At 56.3% G+C, this 18,273-nt stretch overlaps 1 protein-coding gene across 1 annotated transcript in view; it reads right to left on the bottom strand.

The window, feature by feature from the left end:
• LOC101950626 (tenascin-X) overlaps positions 1-18,273 on the bottom strand; it is a 76,850-nt gene that overhangs the window by 36,473 nt on the left and 22,104 nt on the right. The window contains 9 exon segments of the mRNA XM_065563080.1: positions 469-762; positions 1,782-2,072; positions 2,894-3,181; positions 3,931-4,218; positions 5,562-5,855; positions 6,707-7,000; positions 8,708-8,995; positions 13,264-13,557; positions 16,153-16,446. Of these exon segments, the coding sequence (XP_065419152.1) occupies positions 469-762; positions 1,782-2,072; positions 2,894-3,181; positions 3,931-4,218; positions 5,562-5,855; positions 6,707-7,000; positions 8,708-8,995; positions 13,264-13,557; positions 16,153-16,446 (2,625 nt within the window).

Below are 18,273 nucleotides of genomic sequence, written 5' to 3'. Positions count from 1 at the left end.
CCGCTCCATCCCCGTCCATACACATCCATCCATCTCCTTATCCATTAATCCCCATACACATCCATCCATCCATCTATCCATCTGCTTCATCCCCATCCATTTATCTTCTTATCCATCCATCCGCCATCCATCTCCTTCTCCATCCCCATACACAGCCATTAATCAGTCTACCATCCATGAGATCCCCTCCCTCCCTCCATCCATCCATCCCCACCGATTTCCATACACAGACATCCATCTATCCATCTATTCATGCATTCATCCATGCACCCCATACACATAGATCCATCTCTCTGTCTGTCTATCCACCCATCCATCCCCATCCAAACTCCTCTATCTATAGAATGGCCGGTAGACAGGTCATGGAGGTTGGAGCCTGGGAAGCGCCTGGCGGCTGCTGTCCCAACCCCACTGCAAAGCAAAGGGGGCGGGAGGGGAAGGGGCTGGCACCCCGGGAGCAGCGCTGACCTGTGGTGGCGTCGGTGGAGACGGGGCCGAGGCGCTTGCGGCCAGAGATGCCGTAGAGGTTGAACTTGTATCTGCGGGACGGGGCCAGGTTGGTTACTGTGACTGTGCGGGATCCCCCGTCCACGGGCAGCGCCTGGGGTTTGCCCTCCGCGTCCTTGTACTGGAGGAGGAAGGAGTCGAAGGTCCCCTCCTCCACGGTCCAGGAGAGGAGGGTGGAGTTGTGGGTCACACCGGAGGCTGAAAGTTTCCCCAGGCGTAGCTGCGTCCCGGCTCCCTTGTCCCGCGGTACCGCGGCTGGAACAGAGAGAGGGGCACGGTGTGTGGGAACGCCTGGACAGGCAAATAGAGGCAGCCCCTGCCTGCTGGAGCAACGGGCTCAGGCTCTCTGCAGACCCAGGCAGCGTAGCCCTGGGATCGGAGCAGGAGGGCCACCCCGGTGGGGTGGGACTGATGGAGTAGAGGGCGTAGTGGGAGCAAAGCCCTCCGACACTGAGTTCCTCAGGGAAAGGGGCAGAGACGTGGCTCGTGGAGCAGGGCAGGTGTGCGGGTTGGGGGAAGGAAGGAGCGATTGGTGGGGTGTAGGAAAGGGAGAAGGAAATTGCAGGAAAGGGGTGGGAGCAGATTTGTATGACCCTCCCCCTCCACCTCCCGAGGGGCTTCCCAGATCCTGGAGCCCCAGACCGAGTCTCTGGGGGCCCTGCCCAACGGACGGCAGCTAACCCCGAGCCCAGCCCCAGGCCTGGTGTGGGGTGGGCACAGAGGGACTGGCCGCCCCTGCTGGGCTCTGGGGAGTCGGCTGCGTGGGGCAGGTGACCTGGACTGGCAGCCCGGGGGCAGGGCCCAGCCAGCGAGGGGACGGGCGGGCGCTACCCTGGGGGGCTCCGGCTTGGGAGCTGCAGACACAGGTGGGCTCAGGGGTCCCTGCTGCGCCCCACGGGCCCCGGAGGGGTTGGTGCTGCTCTGAGACGCCAGGTTCTCAGACATGGCAGCTCCAGCCCCGCGGTGACCAGCGTCCCACAGAGAGGGTGCCGGCCCGGCCCGGACAAGAGCCAGCGAGCCCCAGGGGCCAGCGAGCCGGGGCCAGGCAGGAGCGGACCCTGCCCCCTGGGGGATTATGGGGGGACCCTGGTTTGAGACAGTCAAAGCCACCAGGCAGCAGCGCCAGTCTCAGGGCCCCCAGCCTGCGGGTGCCAGCGGGGTATGGACGTGCCAGGCGAGTCCATGAAGTGGCTCCATTCTCCACCTGTCCTATGTGTTAACCCGACCACACTGCAAAGCAAAGGGGGCGGGAGGGGAAGGGGAAAGCCACTGACCTGTGACGGCGTCGGTGGAGACGGGGCCGAGGCGCTTGCGGCCGGAGACGCCGTAGAGGTTGAACTTGTATCTGTGGGAGGGGGCCAGGTTGGTTACGATGAACGTGCGGGATCCCCCATCCACGGGCAGCGACTGGGGCTTGCTCTCCGCATCCCGGTACTGCAGGAGGAAGGAGTCGAAGGTCCCCTCTGCGGTCCAGGAGAGCAGGGTGGAGTTGTGGGTGACGTCTGAGGCCGAGAGCTCCCCCAGGCTGGGATGGGCAGTGGGTACCTCCTTCCGTGGTGCTGCAGCTGGAACAGAGGGGGTGTGTGTGAAGGGGGCGGCTGGAGTCAGGGGTGGGTTGCCGGGTCCTTGGGGAGTGGCTACTAATTCCTAGCCAGAGGGGATCTGCAGAGAGGATTAGCAGGGGAGGGTGCAGGGAGCCCCAGGGACCAGCCCCAGGACACAGCCGGATCCTGCTGCCGGGAAGGAGAGCTGGGGACAGACAGATGGACGGGGCATGTCTGCAAAGAGGATCCCACATTCCCAGTTCCCTGCGGTCACCCTGCCCCGTGGAGAAGTCGGCCCAGAGTGACCGGCACAAACCTCGGTGAGACTGGAGGAGAGAGGGGGAAGGAAGAACAAATGAGAGAGAAAGAGAAGGGGGTGAAACAAACCCTCCAACATCAATGGAAAAATACCCATTGACACCCATCCAGACCCAGACACTCCTCCAAACATCCCTCCATCCTCATACGCACCCATTCATCTATCCGTCCATCCATAACTATCCCCTACATACACATCGATGCCCATAGACAGCCATCCATCCATCCATCCATCCATCCATCCATCCCCATAGACATCCATTCATCCCCACCGATCCCCCTTCAGAGCCATCCATCTATCTATTCGTTCATTGATCCATGCACCCCATGCACATCGATCCATCTGTCTAGCCACCCATCCAAACTCCTCCACCCCTGGAATGGCCGGTAGACGGGTTGTAGAGGTTGGAATCTGGGAAGCGTCTTCCCAGGAAGGTCCGGGCTGGCAGCTGCTGACTCCACCCACTGGAAAGCAAAGAGGGTGGGAGGGGAAGGAGATGGCACCCACGGGAGAAGCCGCTGACCTGTGATGGTGTCGGTGGAGATGGGGCCGAGGCGCTTGCGGCCGGAGACACCGTAGAGGTTGAACTTGTATCTGTGGGAGGGGGCCAGGTTGGTTACGTTGACCGTGCGGGATCCCCCGTCCACGGGCAGCTCCTGGGGTTTGCCCTCCGCGTCCTTGTATTGGAGGAGGAAGGAGTCGAAGGTCCCTTCCACGGTCCAGGAGAGCAGGATAGAGTCGTGGGTGACGTTGGAGGCTGAGAGCTCCCCAAGGCTGGGCTGGGGGGTGGGTTCCTCCTGCGGCACCGCGACTGGAACAGAGAGATGGGGGTGAAGAGCGTGGCCAGGGTTGGGGCATGTCTGGAAACAGGATCCCACATTCCCGGGTTCCCCACGGACATCCCGCCTCCCTGTCGTGGTCGGCCCATAGTGACGGGCACAAACCTTGGTGAGCGCTGAGCTGAGACGGGAGGAGAGAGGGGGAACGAAGAACAAATGACAGAAATGCATCCCCCCCAAACACCCATCCACTTCCGTAAACTCCATCCATCCCCATACACATCCATCCATCTCCTTGTCCATCCATCTCCATCCCCATCCATTCATTTTTCATCCACTTGATCCCCATACATCCCCATACACATCCATTGATCTATCCATCTGCTCCATCCCCATCCACCTCCTTATCCATCCATCCCCATGCACATCCATCCATCTCTCCATCCGCTCCATCCCCATCCATCCATCCCCACTGATCCCTATAGCAGCCATCCATGTATCTTTTCATTCATTCATTCATTCATTCATTCATTCATTCATCTACCCCATACTCATCTATCTAGTCATTCAATCTGCTTCATCCACTGTCTGTCTGTCAATCCCCCCATACACTTCCATCCACACTCCTCTATCTGTTGAATGGCCGGCAGACAGGTCATGGAGGTTGGAGTCTGGGAAGCATCTTCCCAGGAAGGTCCCCGCTGGTGGCTGCTGTCCTCACCCACTGCAAAGCAAAGGGGGTGGGAGGGGAAGGGGCCGGAATCCCGGAAGCAGCGCTGACCTGTGACGGCGTCGGTGGAGACGGGGCCGAGGCGCTTGCGGCCGGAGATGCCGTAGAGGTTGAACTTGTATCTGTGGGAGGGCGCCAGGTTGGTTACTGTGACTGTGCGGGATCCCCCGTCCACGGTCTGCGCCTGGGGTTTGCCCTCCGCGTCCTTGTACTGGAGGAGGAAGGAGTCGAAGTCCCCGGCCTGGACGGTCCAGGAGAGCAGGATGGAGTCGTGGGTGAAGTCAGAGGCCGAGAGCTCCCCCAGGCTGGACTCGGGGGCGGGTTCCGCCTTCCGCCGTGCTGCGGTGGGAACAGAGAGAGGGGAGTGAACGGTGTGGCCAGGGTGGGGGGGAGGCTCACCGGATCCTTGGGAAGCCGGATTATTCCCAGCGAGAGGGGATCTGCAGAGAGGATAAGTGGGGGGAGGGTGCAGGGAGCCTTGGGGACTGGCCCCAGGACACAACCAAATCCTGACCCTGGAAGGGAGAGGTAGGGACAGCCAGACGGACGGGGCATGTCTGCAAAGAGGATCCCACATTCCTGGGTTCCCCGCAGCCACCCTGCCTCCATGGAGGGGTCGGCCCAGAGTGACCGGCACAAACCACGGGCACAGCTGCGCTGAGACGGGAGGAGAGGGGGGAAGAGAAGAACGAGAAAAAAGAGAAGGGGGTGAATCAAACCCTCCAACATCAATGGAAAGATCCCCATTGACACCCAACCAGCCTTATACACACGCGTCCATCCCCAACATCCATTTTCATTCATATCCATCCGCCTCCATTAATACCCAGTGTCTACCCATCCCTTCCCACACATCCTTCCACCAGTCATTCATCCCACACACCCATCCTTCCATCTTTTCAACCACATCCATCCTTCTACTCATCCATCTATCATTCCATCCATTCTCCGATACAGCCCTCCATCCCCATTCATCCATCCTTCTACCCTTCCATCTATCATTCCATCCGTTCCCGGATACAGCCCTCCATCCCCATTCATCCATCCTTCTACCCGTCCATCTATCATTCCATCCATTCTCCGATACAGCCCTCCATCAACATTCATCCAATCATCCATCCTTCTACCCGTCCATTTATCATTCCATCAGTTCCCGGATACAGCCCTTCATCCCCATTCATCCATTCATTCATCCTTCTAACCTTCCATCTATCATTTCATCCATTCCCGGATACAGCCCTTCATCCCCATTCATCCATCCTTCTACCCGTCCATCTATCATTCCATCAGTTCCCAGATACAGCCCTCCATCCCCATTCATCCATTCATCCATCCTTCTACCCATCCATCTATCATTCCATCCATTCCCCGATACTGCCCTCCATTCCCATTCTTCCATCCTTCTACCCATCCATCCATCATTCCTTCCGTTCCCCAATACAGGCCTCCATCCATCCACACACACCCCTCTATCCATCCATCTACACACCCGCTCTATCCAGCCATCCATTCACACCCCTACTGTCATCTGTTGAATGATCAGTAGCCAGGGTCATAGACACCTGAGGCTTGGAAGTGTCTTGCTGGGATGGTCCCGGAGCATTGTCCAACGTCCCCACCACACTGCAAAGCCAAGCAGGGTACAAAGGGAAGGAGCCGGCGCTCCAGGCGCAACTGCTGACCTGTGACGGCGTCGGTGGAGACGGGGCCGAGGCGCTTGCGGCCAGAGACGCCGTAGAGGTTGAACTTGTATCTGCGGGACGGGGCCAGGTTGGTGACTGTGACCGTGCGGGATCCCCCATCCACGGGCAGCTCCTGGGGTTTGCCCTCCGCGTCCTTGTACTGCAGGAGGAAGGAGTCGAAGTTCCCGGCCTGGACAGTCCAGGAGAGCAGGATGGAGTCGTGGGTGATGTCGGAAGCCGAGAGCTCCCCCAGGCTGGGCTGGGCGGTGGGTACCTCCTCCGTCGGCGCCGCAGCTGGAACAGAGCGGGGGGTTAAGGGTGCAGATCACTGTCTGGCATAAAAGGAAACTATTGTAGGGAAGAGAAAGCAGAAGAGTGGAGAAAAAATAAAGACTCAAAAGCACCCAAAAGAAAAAATGAATGAGGAAGGAGGGGAAACGTATGAGGAAACGAAAGAGAGAAAAGGGGGAAGCAGCAAAGGAAGAAAGAGGAAGGAAAGTAGAGGAAAGAATCCGAGGGAAGTGGGGAGACAGAGAGAGAGATCAGGAAGGGAAGGGGAGAATGAAAGCATGAGAGGGAGGAAACAGAAGAATGATGGGTAAGGACCATTGAATAAACAGCGTAGAGGAAGGAAAGGAGAGAACTGGATGGAGCAGATGGACAGAGAGTGAAAGCGGAGGAGAAAGAGATATGAGGAGTAGCTTGGGCACGGAAAGGGGAGAGAAGGGGAGGATCCCTAGATTCAGAGATGATAGACAGAGAGGGAAAGAAGGGGGAGGCAGAAAGAAAGGCACAAACCAGACAGAAGGTAGAAGCAGGACAGTGGAGGAGATAAAAGACGGACATTGGATGGACAAAAGGTAGAAGGGGGAAGAAAGAGCCAGTTGCGTGAGATCGAGAGACGCTGAAGGCAGAAAGGGAGAGAAGGTGGAAGGAGACGGCACATGGAAGGAGAAGGAGGACGCAGCCCCGGACCCTGGGGACAGGTTGGAGGCCGGGTGGGTCAGCACAGACAGACACACAGCGCACGCCCATGCTGTGGGCTGTAGCGATGAGCAAGGGCACACGCGGCACCGGAAAGAGACGTGAAGGTCGAGGAGCCAGAGCGGCCGAGGAGACCCAGGCATGTGGGTGCAGCCGCTGACCTGTGGTGGCGTCGGTGGAGACGGGGCCGAGGCGCTTGCGGCCGGAGACGCCGTAGAGGTTGAACTTGTATCTGTGGGAGGGGGCCAGGTCATGGAGGTGGAGCGAGCGCAGGGCACCATCCACAGGCAGCGCCCGGGAGTTGCCCTCTGCGTCCCGGTACTGGAGGATGAAGGAGTCGAATGTCCCCCCCTCCACGGTCCAGGAGAGGTCGATGGAGTTGTGGGCTGCGTTGGCCGCCGAGAGCTCACCTAGACGGAGCGGCATCCCAACTGCCTCCTCCGACAGTGCCACTGCTGGAAGAGAGATTGGGGGTGAGGGGCATGAGTCCAGTGAGGGACAATGAACCAGAGAGAGCAGGGGCAGGGCATGCCGGGGGCTTCGCCCCATTTCCCAGGGACCTGCAGGGAGTGAAAAGGTAAGTGGGGAGGTCACAAGACAGCAAAAAGGAGAAATGGGACCTGGAGAGGGGGCCTGGGTGTATCCTGAATGGGAGAGATGGATAGATGGATGGAGATGTGGGTACATGATGGAGATGGATGGATGCAGTGGATGGATGGATGGATGCTGGGGACGGATGGAGGTTTGGGTACATATTGGAGATGGATGGATGTTGTGGGTGGATGGATGGATGGATGCTGGGGATGGATGGAGGTGTGGGTACATGTTGGAAGTGGATGGATGGCTGGATGCTGTGGATGGATGGATGCTGTGGGTGGATGGATGGATGCTGGGGACGGATGGAGGTGTGGGTACATGTTGGAGACGGATGGATGCTGTGGGTGGATGGATGGATGGATGGATGCTGGGGACGGATGGAGGTGTGGGTACATGTTGGAGACGGATGGATGCTGTGGGTGGATGGATGGATGGATGGATGCTGGGGACGGATGGAGGTGTGGGTACATGTTGGAGACGGATGGATGCTGTGGGTGGATGGATGGATGGATGGATGCTGGGGACGGATGGATGGAGGTGTGGGTACATGATGGAGATGGATGGATGCAGTAGATGGATGGATGCTGGGGACAGATGGATGGATGGATGGATGGATGGATGAAGGTGTGGGTACATGCTCCGCCCACCCTTCCCCCGTCCCGATACACCTCCGCCCACCCTTCCCCGTCCCTCCATCCGTCTCGATACACCTCCGCCCACCCTTCCCCCATCCCTCCCTCCATCCCGATACACCTCCGCCCACCCTTCCCCCGTCCCTCCCTCCATCCTGATACACCTCCGCCCACCCTTCCCCCATCCCCCCCATCCGTCCCGACACACCTCCGCCCACTCTTCCCCTGTCCCTCCCTCCATCCCGAAACACCTCCGCCCACCCTTCCCCCGTCCCTCCATCCATCCCAATACACCTCCGCTCACCCTTCCCCCATCCCTCCATCCGTCCCGATACACCTCCGCCCACTCTTCCCCCATCCCCCCGCCCGTCCCGATACACCTCCGCTCACCCTTCCCCCGTCCCTCCATCCGTCCTGATACACCTCCGCCCACCCTCCCCCGTCCCTCCCTCCATCCCGATACACCTCCGCTCATCCTTCCCCCCATCCCTCCCTCCGTCACGGTACACCTCTGCCAACCCTTCCTGCTGTCCATTCTCATACACATACACCTGCCCACCCATCCATTCTAATTCACATCTGTCTTCCCACCTGTCCTTCTGTCCGTCCATCCATCCATCCCCATAAATATCCATTCCTCTACTTATTCGTACATCTTCATCTACCCCTATAGACAGTCATCCATCTACCTATTCATTCAGTCATCCCTCCCTATACACAAGTATCGATTCACTCAACCTGCCCCATGTACATCCACACCCCCACCGAGCCAGCCAGCCAGCCACTCTCTCTTGCTGGCCATCTGCTTGTGAAGGCTGGAGGATTGGACTCATCTCCCTCGGAAGGTCCCAGCCCAGGGGTCGGTGTCTCTGACACTGCAAAGCAAAGTGGGTGGGAGGGGTAGGGGCCAGGACTCTTGGAGCAGCTGCTGACCTGTGACGGTGTCGGTGGAGACGGGGCCGAGGCGCTTGCGGCCGGAGATGCCGTAGAGGTTGAACTTGTATCTGCGGGACGGGGCCAGGTTGGTTACGGTGACTGTGCGGGATCCCCCGTCCACGGGCAGCGCCTGGGGTTTGCCCTCCGCGTCCTTGAACTGGAGGAGGAAGGAGTCAAAGTCCCCGGCCTGGACGGTCCAGGAGAGCAGGGTGGAGTTGTGGGTGACGTCAGAGGCCGAGAGCTCCCCCAGGCTGGGCTGGGGGGCAGGTTCCTCCTTCTGCCGCGCTGTGGTGGGAACAGAGAGAGGGGGGTGAAGGCCATATCCAGGGTTGGGGGCAGCTTTCCCGGTTCTTGGGGGGCTTGATTATTCCTAACCAGAGGGGATCTGCAGAGAGGATCAGCAGGGGGAGGGGGCAGGGAGCCCCAGGGACCGGCCCCAGGACACAGCCGGATCCTGCTGCTGGGAAGGAGAGCTGGGGACAGACAGACGGATGGTGCATGTCTGCAAAGAGGATCCCACATTCCCGGTTCCCCGCGGTCATCCCGCCCCATGGAGGGTGTGACGTTATGAGTGCAATATAATATCTCATTGAAAGGTGACAGGGCCAGCAAGAGTTAATTAACTCCCAGACGGACCTGACCCAGGGCCGAACTTTAAAGACTGGTTAGGAAGATCTGTAAATGAATAGAGCTTTGAAATGCAGCCGGCATTGTTAGAGAGAGAAGGGGAGATGTTTGCTCAGGGCTTGTGATGTCAGCAAACAAGTCTTGTCTATTGCTATGATTCAAAGATCAAAAAAAGGAATATTAACATTTAGGAAGACACTTGTGTGAAATAGTATTATTCTCTATATTAATTATTATTATTATCATCTCTTTGGAAGGTCGTGGTAACCTGGATCTGAACTGTTTAATGGATAAATTATCCTGGGCTAATTGCCAGGATGTTTGTTGTTTTCTCAGGCCGAAAGGCTGCTGGAAATGTATAAAAACCCTGGGACACAATCCTGCTTCATCTCAGATCTGCTTTGGGTTTCAAGAGGGGGAAACCTTAAGCCACAAGGATTGAGATCCCCAGTCACTGACTGGAGTCACCCTGAACATGGACATTGGACTATAACCTCCGGACTATTTCTAAAAGGACTTTTGGCAACTACAAGCTCATCTCTGCTGTGTCTGAACCTCAAGAATTGAATTCAAGTCTGTCTGTATATTGATCTTTTAACCAATGCTCTCTCGCTTTTCTTTTTTAATAAATTTTAGTTTAGTTAATAAGAATTGGCTGTAGTGTGTATTTTGGGTAAGATTTAAGTTATCATTTGACCTGGGTCTAGGACCGATCCTTTGGGGTTGGAAGAACCTTTTCTTTTATATGATGAGAACAGATTTTCAGTAATTATCATCTTATCTGACGTGTGTGTCTGGACGGAGGCCTGAGGCCGGGCACTTTAAGGGAACTGCGTTGTTTGGACGTCTGAGTAACCAGGGAGGTAACACAGAGGCTGGTTTGGGCTGGTTGGTAAATCTCAGCACTGGAGGATCCACCAGCGTTTGGGGTTTGTCTGTCCCGGTCTGTTTGCAGTTCACCCTGATTGAGTGACCTCAGCTGGCTCCCAGGGCACCTTCATCACAGAGGGGTCGCCCCAGCACTAATCATTGTGAGAGCTGAGCTGGGGGGGGGCAGAGAGAGAGGGGGAAGGAAGAACAAAGGAGAGAGAAAGAGAAGGGGCTGAACCAAAGCCTCCAACGTCAATGGAAAGATCCCCAGTGACACCCAACCAGCCCCACAGGGGCCTGGAGCACCCATGGAAAAAATTAGTGGGTGCTCAGCACCCACCGGCAGTAAGCTCCTCCCCATCCCCCCCAGCACCTCCCACCCGCCGTGATCAGCTGTTCTGTGGCGTACAGGAGGCGGTGGGGGGAGGGGGAGGAGCTCAGGAGAGGGGGGTGGGCCTGGCGGGAAGAGGTGGGACGGGGCGGAGCGGGGGTGGGAAAAGGCGGGGTGGGGGTGTGCGGAAGGGGTTGAGCATCCATCGATCTGTGCGTCCACACAGACACCTGTTCCTTTCCATGTATCCGACACGTCTCACCATCGGTGCCATCCATCCCACGCATCGTTCCATCCCTCCTCTGAGCCACATGCACATGCATCCACCCACCTACCATCCCCAAACACAGCTATCCCTCCATACATCTCAACACTCACCTATCCATCCATCCAGCCATCCATCCATCCATCCCCAAACACAGCTATCCTTCCATCCATCTCAACACACAGCCATCCATCCACCCATCCATCCATCCACCCATCCATCCACACACACCCTCTATCCATCCATCCATCCATCCATCCATACACAGCTATCCCTCCATCCATCTCAACACTCACCTATCCATCCATCCATCCATCCATACACACCCTCTATCCATCCATCCATTCCCATACACAGCTATCCCTCCATACATCTCAACACAAAGCCATCCATCCACCCATCCATCCACCCATCCATCCACACACACCCTCTATCCATCCATCCATTCCCATACACAGCTATCCCTCCATCCGTCTCAACACTCAGCAATCCATCCATCCATCCACACACACCCTCTATACATCCATCCATCCATCTATCCCCATACACAGCTATCCCTCTATCCATCTCAACACTCAGCCATCCATCCATCCATCCATCCACCCACCCATCCATCCATCCACACACATCCTCTATCCATCCATCCATTCCCATACACAGCTATCCCTCCATCCGTCTCAACACTCAGCAATCCATCCATCCATCCATCCATCCATCCACACATACCCTCTATACATCCATCCATCCATCCCCATACACAGCTATCCTTCCATCCGTCTCAACACATGGCCATCCATCCACCCACACACAACATCCATCCATCCATCCCCATACACAGCTATCCTTCCATCCGTCTCAACACACATCCATGCATCCATCCACACACACCCTCTATCCATCCCCATACACAGCTATCCCTCCATCCGTCTCAACGCACAACCATCCATCCACCCATCCATCCACACACACCCTCTATCCATCCACCCATCCATCCATCCCCCCCCACAGCTATCTCTCCATCCATCTCAACACTCAGCCATCCATCCATCCATCCATCCATCCATCCATCCATCCATCCATCCATCCATCCACACACACCCTCTATACATCCATCCATCCATCCATCCCCATACACAGCTATCCTTCCATCTGTCTCAACACATGGCCATCCATCCACCCACACACAACATCCATCCATCCATTCCCATACACAGCTATCCTTTCATCCGTCTCAACACTCATCCATCCATCCACACACCCCCTCTATACATCCATCCATCCCCATACACAGCTATCCTTCCATCTGTCTCAACACTTAGCCATCCATCCATCCATCCATACACACCCTCCATCCATCCATCCATCCATCCCCACACACAGCTATCCTTCCATCCGTCTCAACACACATCCATGCATCCATCCACACACACCCTCTATCCATCCCCATACACAGCTATCCCTCCATCCGTCTCAACGCACAACCATCCATCCACCCATCCATCCACACACACCCTCTATCCATCCACCCATCCATCCATCCCCCCCCACAGCTATCCTTCCATCCATCTCAACACTCAGCCATCCATCCACCAATCCATCCATCCACCCATCCAGCCACACACACCCTCCATCCATCCATCCATCCATCCATCCATCCACACACACCCTCTATCCATCCAGCCACCCATCCATCCCCATACACAGCTATCCCTCCATCCGTCTCAACACTCAGCCATCCATCCATCCATCCACCCATCCATCCACACACACCCTCCATCCATCCATCCATCCATCCATCCATCCACACACACCCTCTATCCATCCAGCCACCCATCCATCCCCATACACAGCTATCCCTCCATCCGTCTCAACACTCAGCCATCCATCCACCCATCCATCCATCCACCCATCCATCCACACACACCCTCTATCCATCCATCCATCCATCCATCCATCCATCCATCCATCCATCCCTATACACAGCTATCCTTCCATCCGTCTCAACACACATCCATCCATCCATCCACTCCCTGTATCCATCCATCCATCCATCCCCACACACAGCTATCCCTCCATCCGTCTCAACACTCAGCCATCCATCCACCCATCCACTCATCCATCCCCACACAGCTATCCCTCCATCCATCTCAACACACACCCATCTATCCATCTACACACACCCTCTATCCATCCATCCATCCATCCCCACACACAGCTATCCTTCCATCCGTTCCAACACACCCTCTATCCATTCACCCACCAACACCCCTGTCCAGCCATGTAAACACTCAACCTTCTCTCTCTCTCCATCTGTTGAATGGCCATAGACAGGTCATGGAAGCTGGAGACTTGAAGCTTCATCCCAGGAAGGTCCCAGTCTAGTGGCCAGCATCCCTGCCACACTGCAAAGCAAAGGGGCTGGGATGGGAAGGAGCTGCACCCGTAGACGCAGCCGCTGACCTGTGACGGCGTCAGTGGAGACGGGGCCGAGGCGCTTGCGGCCGGAGATGCCATAGAGGTTGAACTTGTATCTGCGGGAAGGTGCCAGGTTGGTTATGGTGACTGTGCGGGATCCCCCGTCCACGGGCAGCGCCTGGGGTTTGCCCTTCGCGTCCTTGTACTGGAGGAGGAAGGAGTCGAAGGTCCCCTCCTCCATGGTCCAGGAGAGCAGGATGGAGTCGTGGGTGATGTCGGAGGCCAAGAGCTCCCCCAGGCTGGGCTGGGCGGTGGGTACCTCCTCCGTCGGCGCCGCAGCTGGAACAGAGAGAGGGGGGTGAAGGGGATGGTCAGCAGGAGCAGCTTTCCGGGTCCTTGGGGGGCCGGATTATTGCCATCCCAATGAATTAGCGGGAGAGGGGGCAGGGAGCCCCAGGGACTGGCCCCAGGACACAGCCGGATCCTGCAGCCGGGAAGGAGAGCTGGGGACAGACAGACGGACGGGGCATGTCTGCAAAGAGGATCCCACATTCCTGGGTTTCCCGCAGCCACCCTGCCTCCACGGAGGGGTCGGCCCAGAGTGACCGGCACAAACCATGGGCAGAGCTGAGCTGAGACGGGAGGAGAGGGGGGAAGGAAGAGCAAATGAGAGAAAAAGAGAAGGGGGTGAAACCGAAACCACCACCCTCAATGAAAAGATCCCCATTGACCACCGTCCACCCCCAGACACTCCTCCATCCATCCATCGCGATCCCATACTTCCGTCCATCCATGCATCTATCACCCACCCAGCCTTTCTTGTTGACAATGTGACCTAGCCACAGAGTTACACATACACATCTATAAATCAATCCCCCCATAACACCCATCCATTCCCACACATATCCACCCACCCTACTGTCTGTACATCCATCCATCCACCAGTCTGCCCTTCTGTCCATCTCCATCCACCCACCTTACCGACTGTACGTCCATCCATCCATCCCCATACACATCTACCCACCCTACCGCCTGTATGTCCATCCATCCATCCATCCCCATAAACATCCCTCCAACAGTCTGCCCTTCTGTCCATCCCCATCCACCCACCTTATCTACTGTACGTCCATCCATCCATCCCCATACACATCCACCCACCCTACCACCTGTATGTCCATACATCCATTCCCATAAACATCCATCCACCAGTCTGCCCTTCTGTCCATCTCCATACACATCCATCCACCTTACTGTCTGTACGTCCATCCATCCATCCCCATACGCACCCACCCACCCTACCGTCTATACGTCCATCCATCCCCATAAACATCCCTCCAACAGTCTGCCCTTCTGTCCATCTCCATCCACCCACCTTACCGACTGTATGTCCATCCATCCATCCCCATACACATCCATCCACCTTACCGCCTGTACGTCCATCCATTCATCCCCATAAACATCCCTCCAACAGTCTGCCCTTCTGTCCATCCCCATCCACCCACCTTACCGACTGTACGTCCATCCATCCATCCATCCCCATACACATCCACCCACTCTACCGCCTGTATGTCCAAACATCCATTCCCATAAACATCCATCCACCAATCTGCCCTTCTGTCCATCTCCATACACACCCACCCACCCTACCGTCTATACATCCATCCACCCCCATAAACATCCCTCCAACAGTCTGCCCTTCTGTCCATCCCCATCCACCCACCTTACCGACTGTACGTCCATCCATCCATCCATCCCCATCCACATCTACCCACCCTACCGCCTGTACGTCCATCCATCCATCCCCATAAACATCCCTCCAACAGTCTGCCCTTCTGTCCATCCCCATCCACCCACCTTATCTACTGTACGTCCATCCATCCATCCCCATACACATCCACCCACCCTACCGCCTGTATGTCCATCCATCCATTCCCATAAACATCCCTCCAACAGTCTGCCCTTCTGTCCATCCCCATCCACCCACCTTACCTACTGTACGTCCATCCATCCATCCCCAAACACATCCCCCCACCCTACCGCCTGTATGTCCATCCATCCATTCCCATAAACATCCATCCACCAGTCTGTCCATCCCCATACACATCCACCCACCCTACCATCTATAAGTCCATCCATCCATCCCCATAAACATGTCCATTCCCACACACATCCATCCACCTTACTGTCTGTACGTCCGTCCATCCATCCATCCCCATAAACATCCCTCCAACAGTCTGCCCTTCTGTCCATCCCCATCCACCCACCTTATCTACTGTACGTCCATCCATCCATCCCCATACACATCCACCCACCCTACCGCCTGTATGTCCATCCATCCATTCCCATAAACATCCCTCCAACAGTCTGCCCTTCTGTCCATCCCCACCCACCCACCCTACCGTCTGTATGTCCATCCATCCATCCCCATACACACCCACCCACCCTACCGTCTATACGTCCATCCATCCATCCCCATAAACATCTCTCCACCAGTCTGTCCATCCCCATACACATCCCCCCAGCCATTTGTCCATCCATCAATCGCTATACACACCTGCTCCCCAGTCCATCTGCCCCCCCATCATCTGACCATCCCCATATATATCTATTCCTCTTTCTATGGATCCATTACCATCCCCTCCCTCCATCCATCTCTATCCACCCCCATAGACATCCTATTAATTCATCCATCCATCCCTAGACACCTCTATCCATTCACTCAACATGCCCCATGCACATCCATACAGCTGTCTGTCTATCCATCCATCCCCATCCACATTCTTCCCTCTACCCATTGAATGGCTGCCAATCTGCTTGTGGAGGCTTGGAAGTGTTTTCCTGGGAAGGTCCTGGCCCAGTGGATGGTGTCCCTGACACTGTAGAGCAAAGGGGGGTGGGAGGGGAAGGGGTCGGGCCCTGGGAGCTGCCGCTGACCCGTGACAGCATCAGTGGAGATAGGTCCAAGGCGCTTGCGGCCGGAGACACCGTAGAATTTGAAGTTGTATCTGTGGGAGGGCGCCAGGTTGGTTACGGTGACCGTGCGGGATCTGCCATCCACAGGCTGCGCCTGGGGTTTGCCCTCCGCGTCCTTGTACTGCAGGAGGAAGGAGTCGAAGTCCCCGGCCTGGACGGTCCAGGAGAGCAGGATGGAGTCGTGGGTGACGTTAGAGGCCGAGAGCTCCCCCAGACTGGGCTGGGGAGTGGGTTCCTCCTCCGGCCCCACCACAGCTGGAACAGAGAGAAGGGGGTGAAGGGGGAGGCTGGAGTGGGGGCAACTCGCTGGGATCTTGGGGGGGGCTGGGTTATTTCTAGCCAGAGGAGATTTGCAGGGAGGATTAGCAGGGGAGGGTGCAGGGACGCCCAGGGACTTGTCCCAGGACACAGCCGGATCCTGCTGCTGGGAAGGAGAGCTGGGGACAGACTAATGGACGGGGCATGTCTGCAAAAAGGATCCCACATTCCCAGGTTCCCCGTGGCCATCACACCTCCATGGAGGGTTCAGCCGAGAGCGACCGGCACAAACCTCAGTGAGGGCTGAGTGAGATAGGAGGAGACAGAGGGAAGGAGGAAGAAACGAGACAGAAAGAAAAGGGGGTGAACCAAAACCACCAATGTCAACGGATGACACCTATCTATCCCCAGACACTCCTCCATCCTCATACACACCCATCCATCCGTTGGTTCATCACTATACCATACGTTTGTCCATCCATGCATCAATCACCTTACCCACCCCCTCCTTATAGCTGATAATGCAACCTGGGCACAGAGTTACAAATATACATGTACCCATGAATCCCCCAAAACACCCATCCAACCACTCTACCGTCTGTACGTCCATTCATTCATCCCCATACACATCCACCCAGCCTTCCGTCCATCCGTCCATCCATCACTTGCCATACACACACCCCCACCAGTCTGTCTGTCCATCCATCCCTCTACATCCACCCACTCACCTATCCATCCATCCATCCCCATATATATCCATTCCTCTATCTATCCATCCATCCCATCCATCCATCCATCCATCCCATCCCCTCCATCCATCCCATCCCCTCCACACATCAACCCACCCACCCATCTGTCTATCCCCATATCGATCCATTCCTATATCTATCCATCCATCCCATCCCCTCCAACCATCCATCCCCACTCACCCATCCATCTGTCCATCCCCGTATCAATCCATTCCTCTATCCATCCATCCATCCATCCCCTCCATCCATCCATCCTCACCCACCCATCCATCTGTCCATCCCCATATCAATCCATTCCTCTATCTATCCATCCATCCATCCCCTCCATCCATCCATCCATCCCCACCCACCCGTCCATCTGTCCATCCCCATATCGACCCATTCCTCTATCTATCCATCCATCCCATCGCCTCCATTCATCCATCCCCACCCACCCATCCATCTGTCCATCCCCATATCGACCCATTCCTCTATCTATCCATCCATCCCATCCCCTCCATTCATCCATCCCCACCCACCCGTCCATCTGTCCATCCCCATATCGACCCATTCCTCTATCTATCCATCCCATCCCCTCCATTCATCCATCCCCACCCACCCGTCCATCTGTCCATCCCCATATCGACCCATTCCTCTATCTATCCAACCCATCCCCTCCATTCATCCATCCCCACCCACCCGTCCAGCTGTACATCCCCATATAGATCTATTCCTCTATCTTTCCATCAGTCCCATCATCTCCATCCATCTATCCACCCGTCCATCTGTCCATCCCCATATCAATCCATTCCTCTATCTATCCATCCATCCTTCCATCCATCCATCCCTACCCACCCGTCCATCTGTCCATCCCCATATAGATCCCCTCCATCTATCCACCCATCTCATCCCCTCCATCCATCCATCCACCCCCACACATATCTACCAAGCCTTCTGTCTATCCATTCATCTATCTCCATATATATCTGCCCACCCGCCTGTTCATCCATCCATCCCCATACACATCCATTCGTCTATCTACTCATCGATGACCATCCCCTCCATCCACTCCTTTAGACACCCATCCATGTACCTA

The sequence above is a fragment of the Chrysemys picta genome, chromosome 12 (assembly GCF_011386835.1).
Source record: "Chrysemys picta bellii isolate R12L10 chromosome 12, ASM1138683v2, whole genome shotgun sequence".
Classification (NCBI taxonomy): domain Eukaryota; kingdom Metazoa; phylum Chordata; order Testudines; family Emydidae; genus Chrysemys; species Chrysemys picta.
Note: the sequence above shows the minus strand (reverse complement) of the source record. Positions and strands in the feature narration are given on the sequence as shown.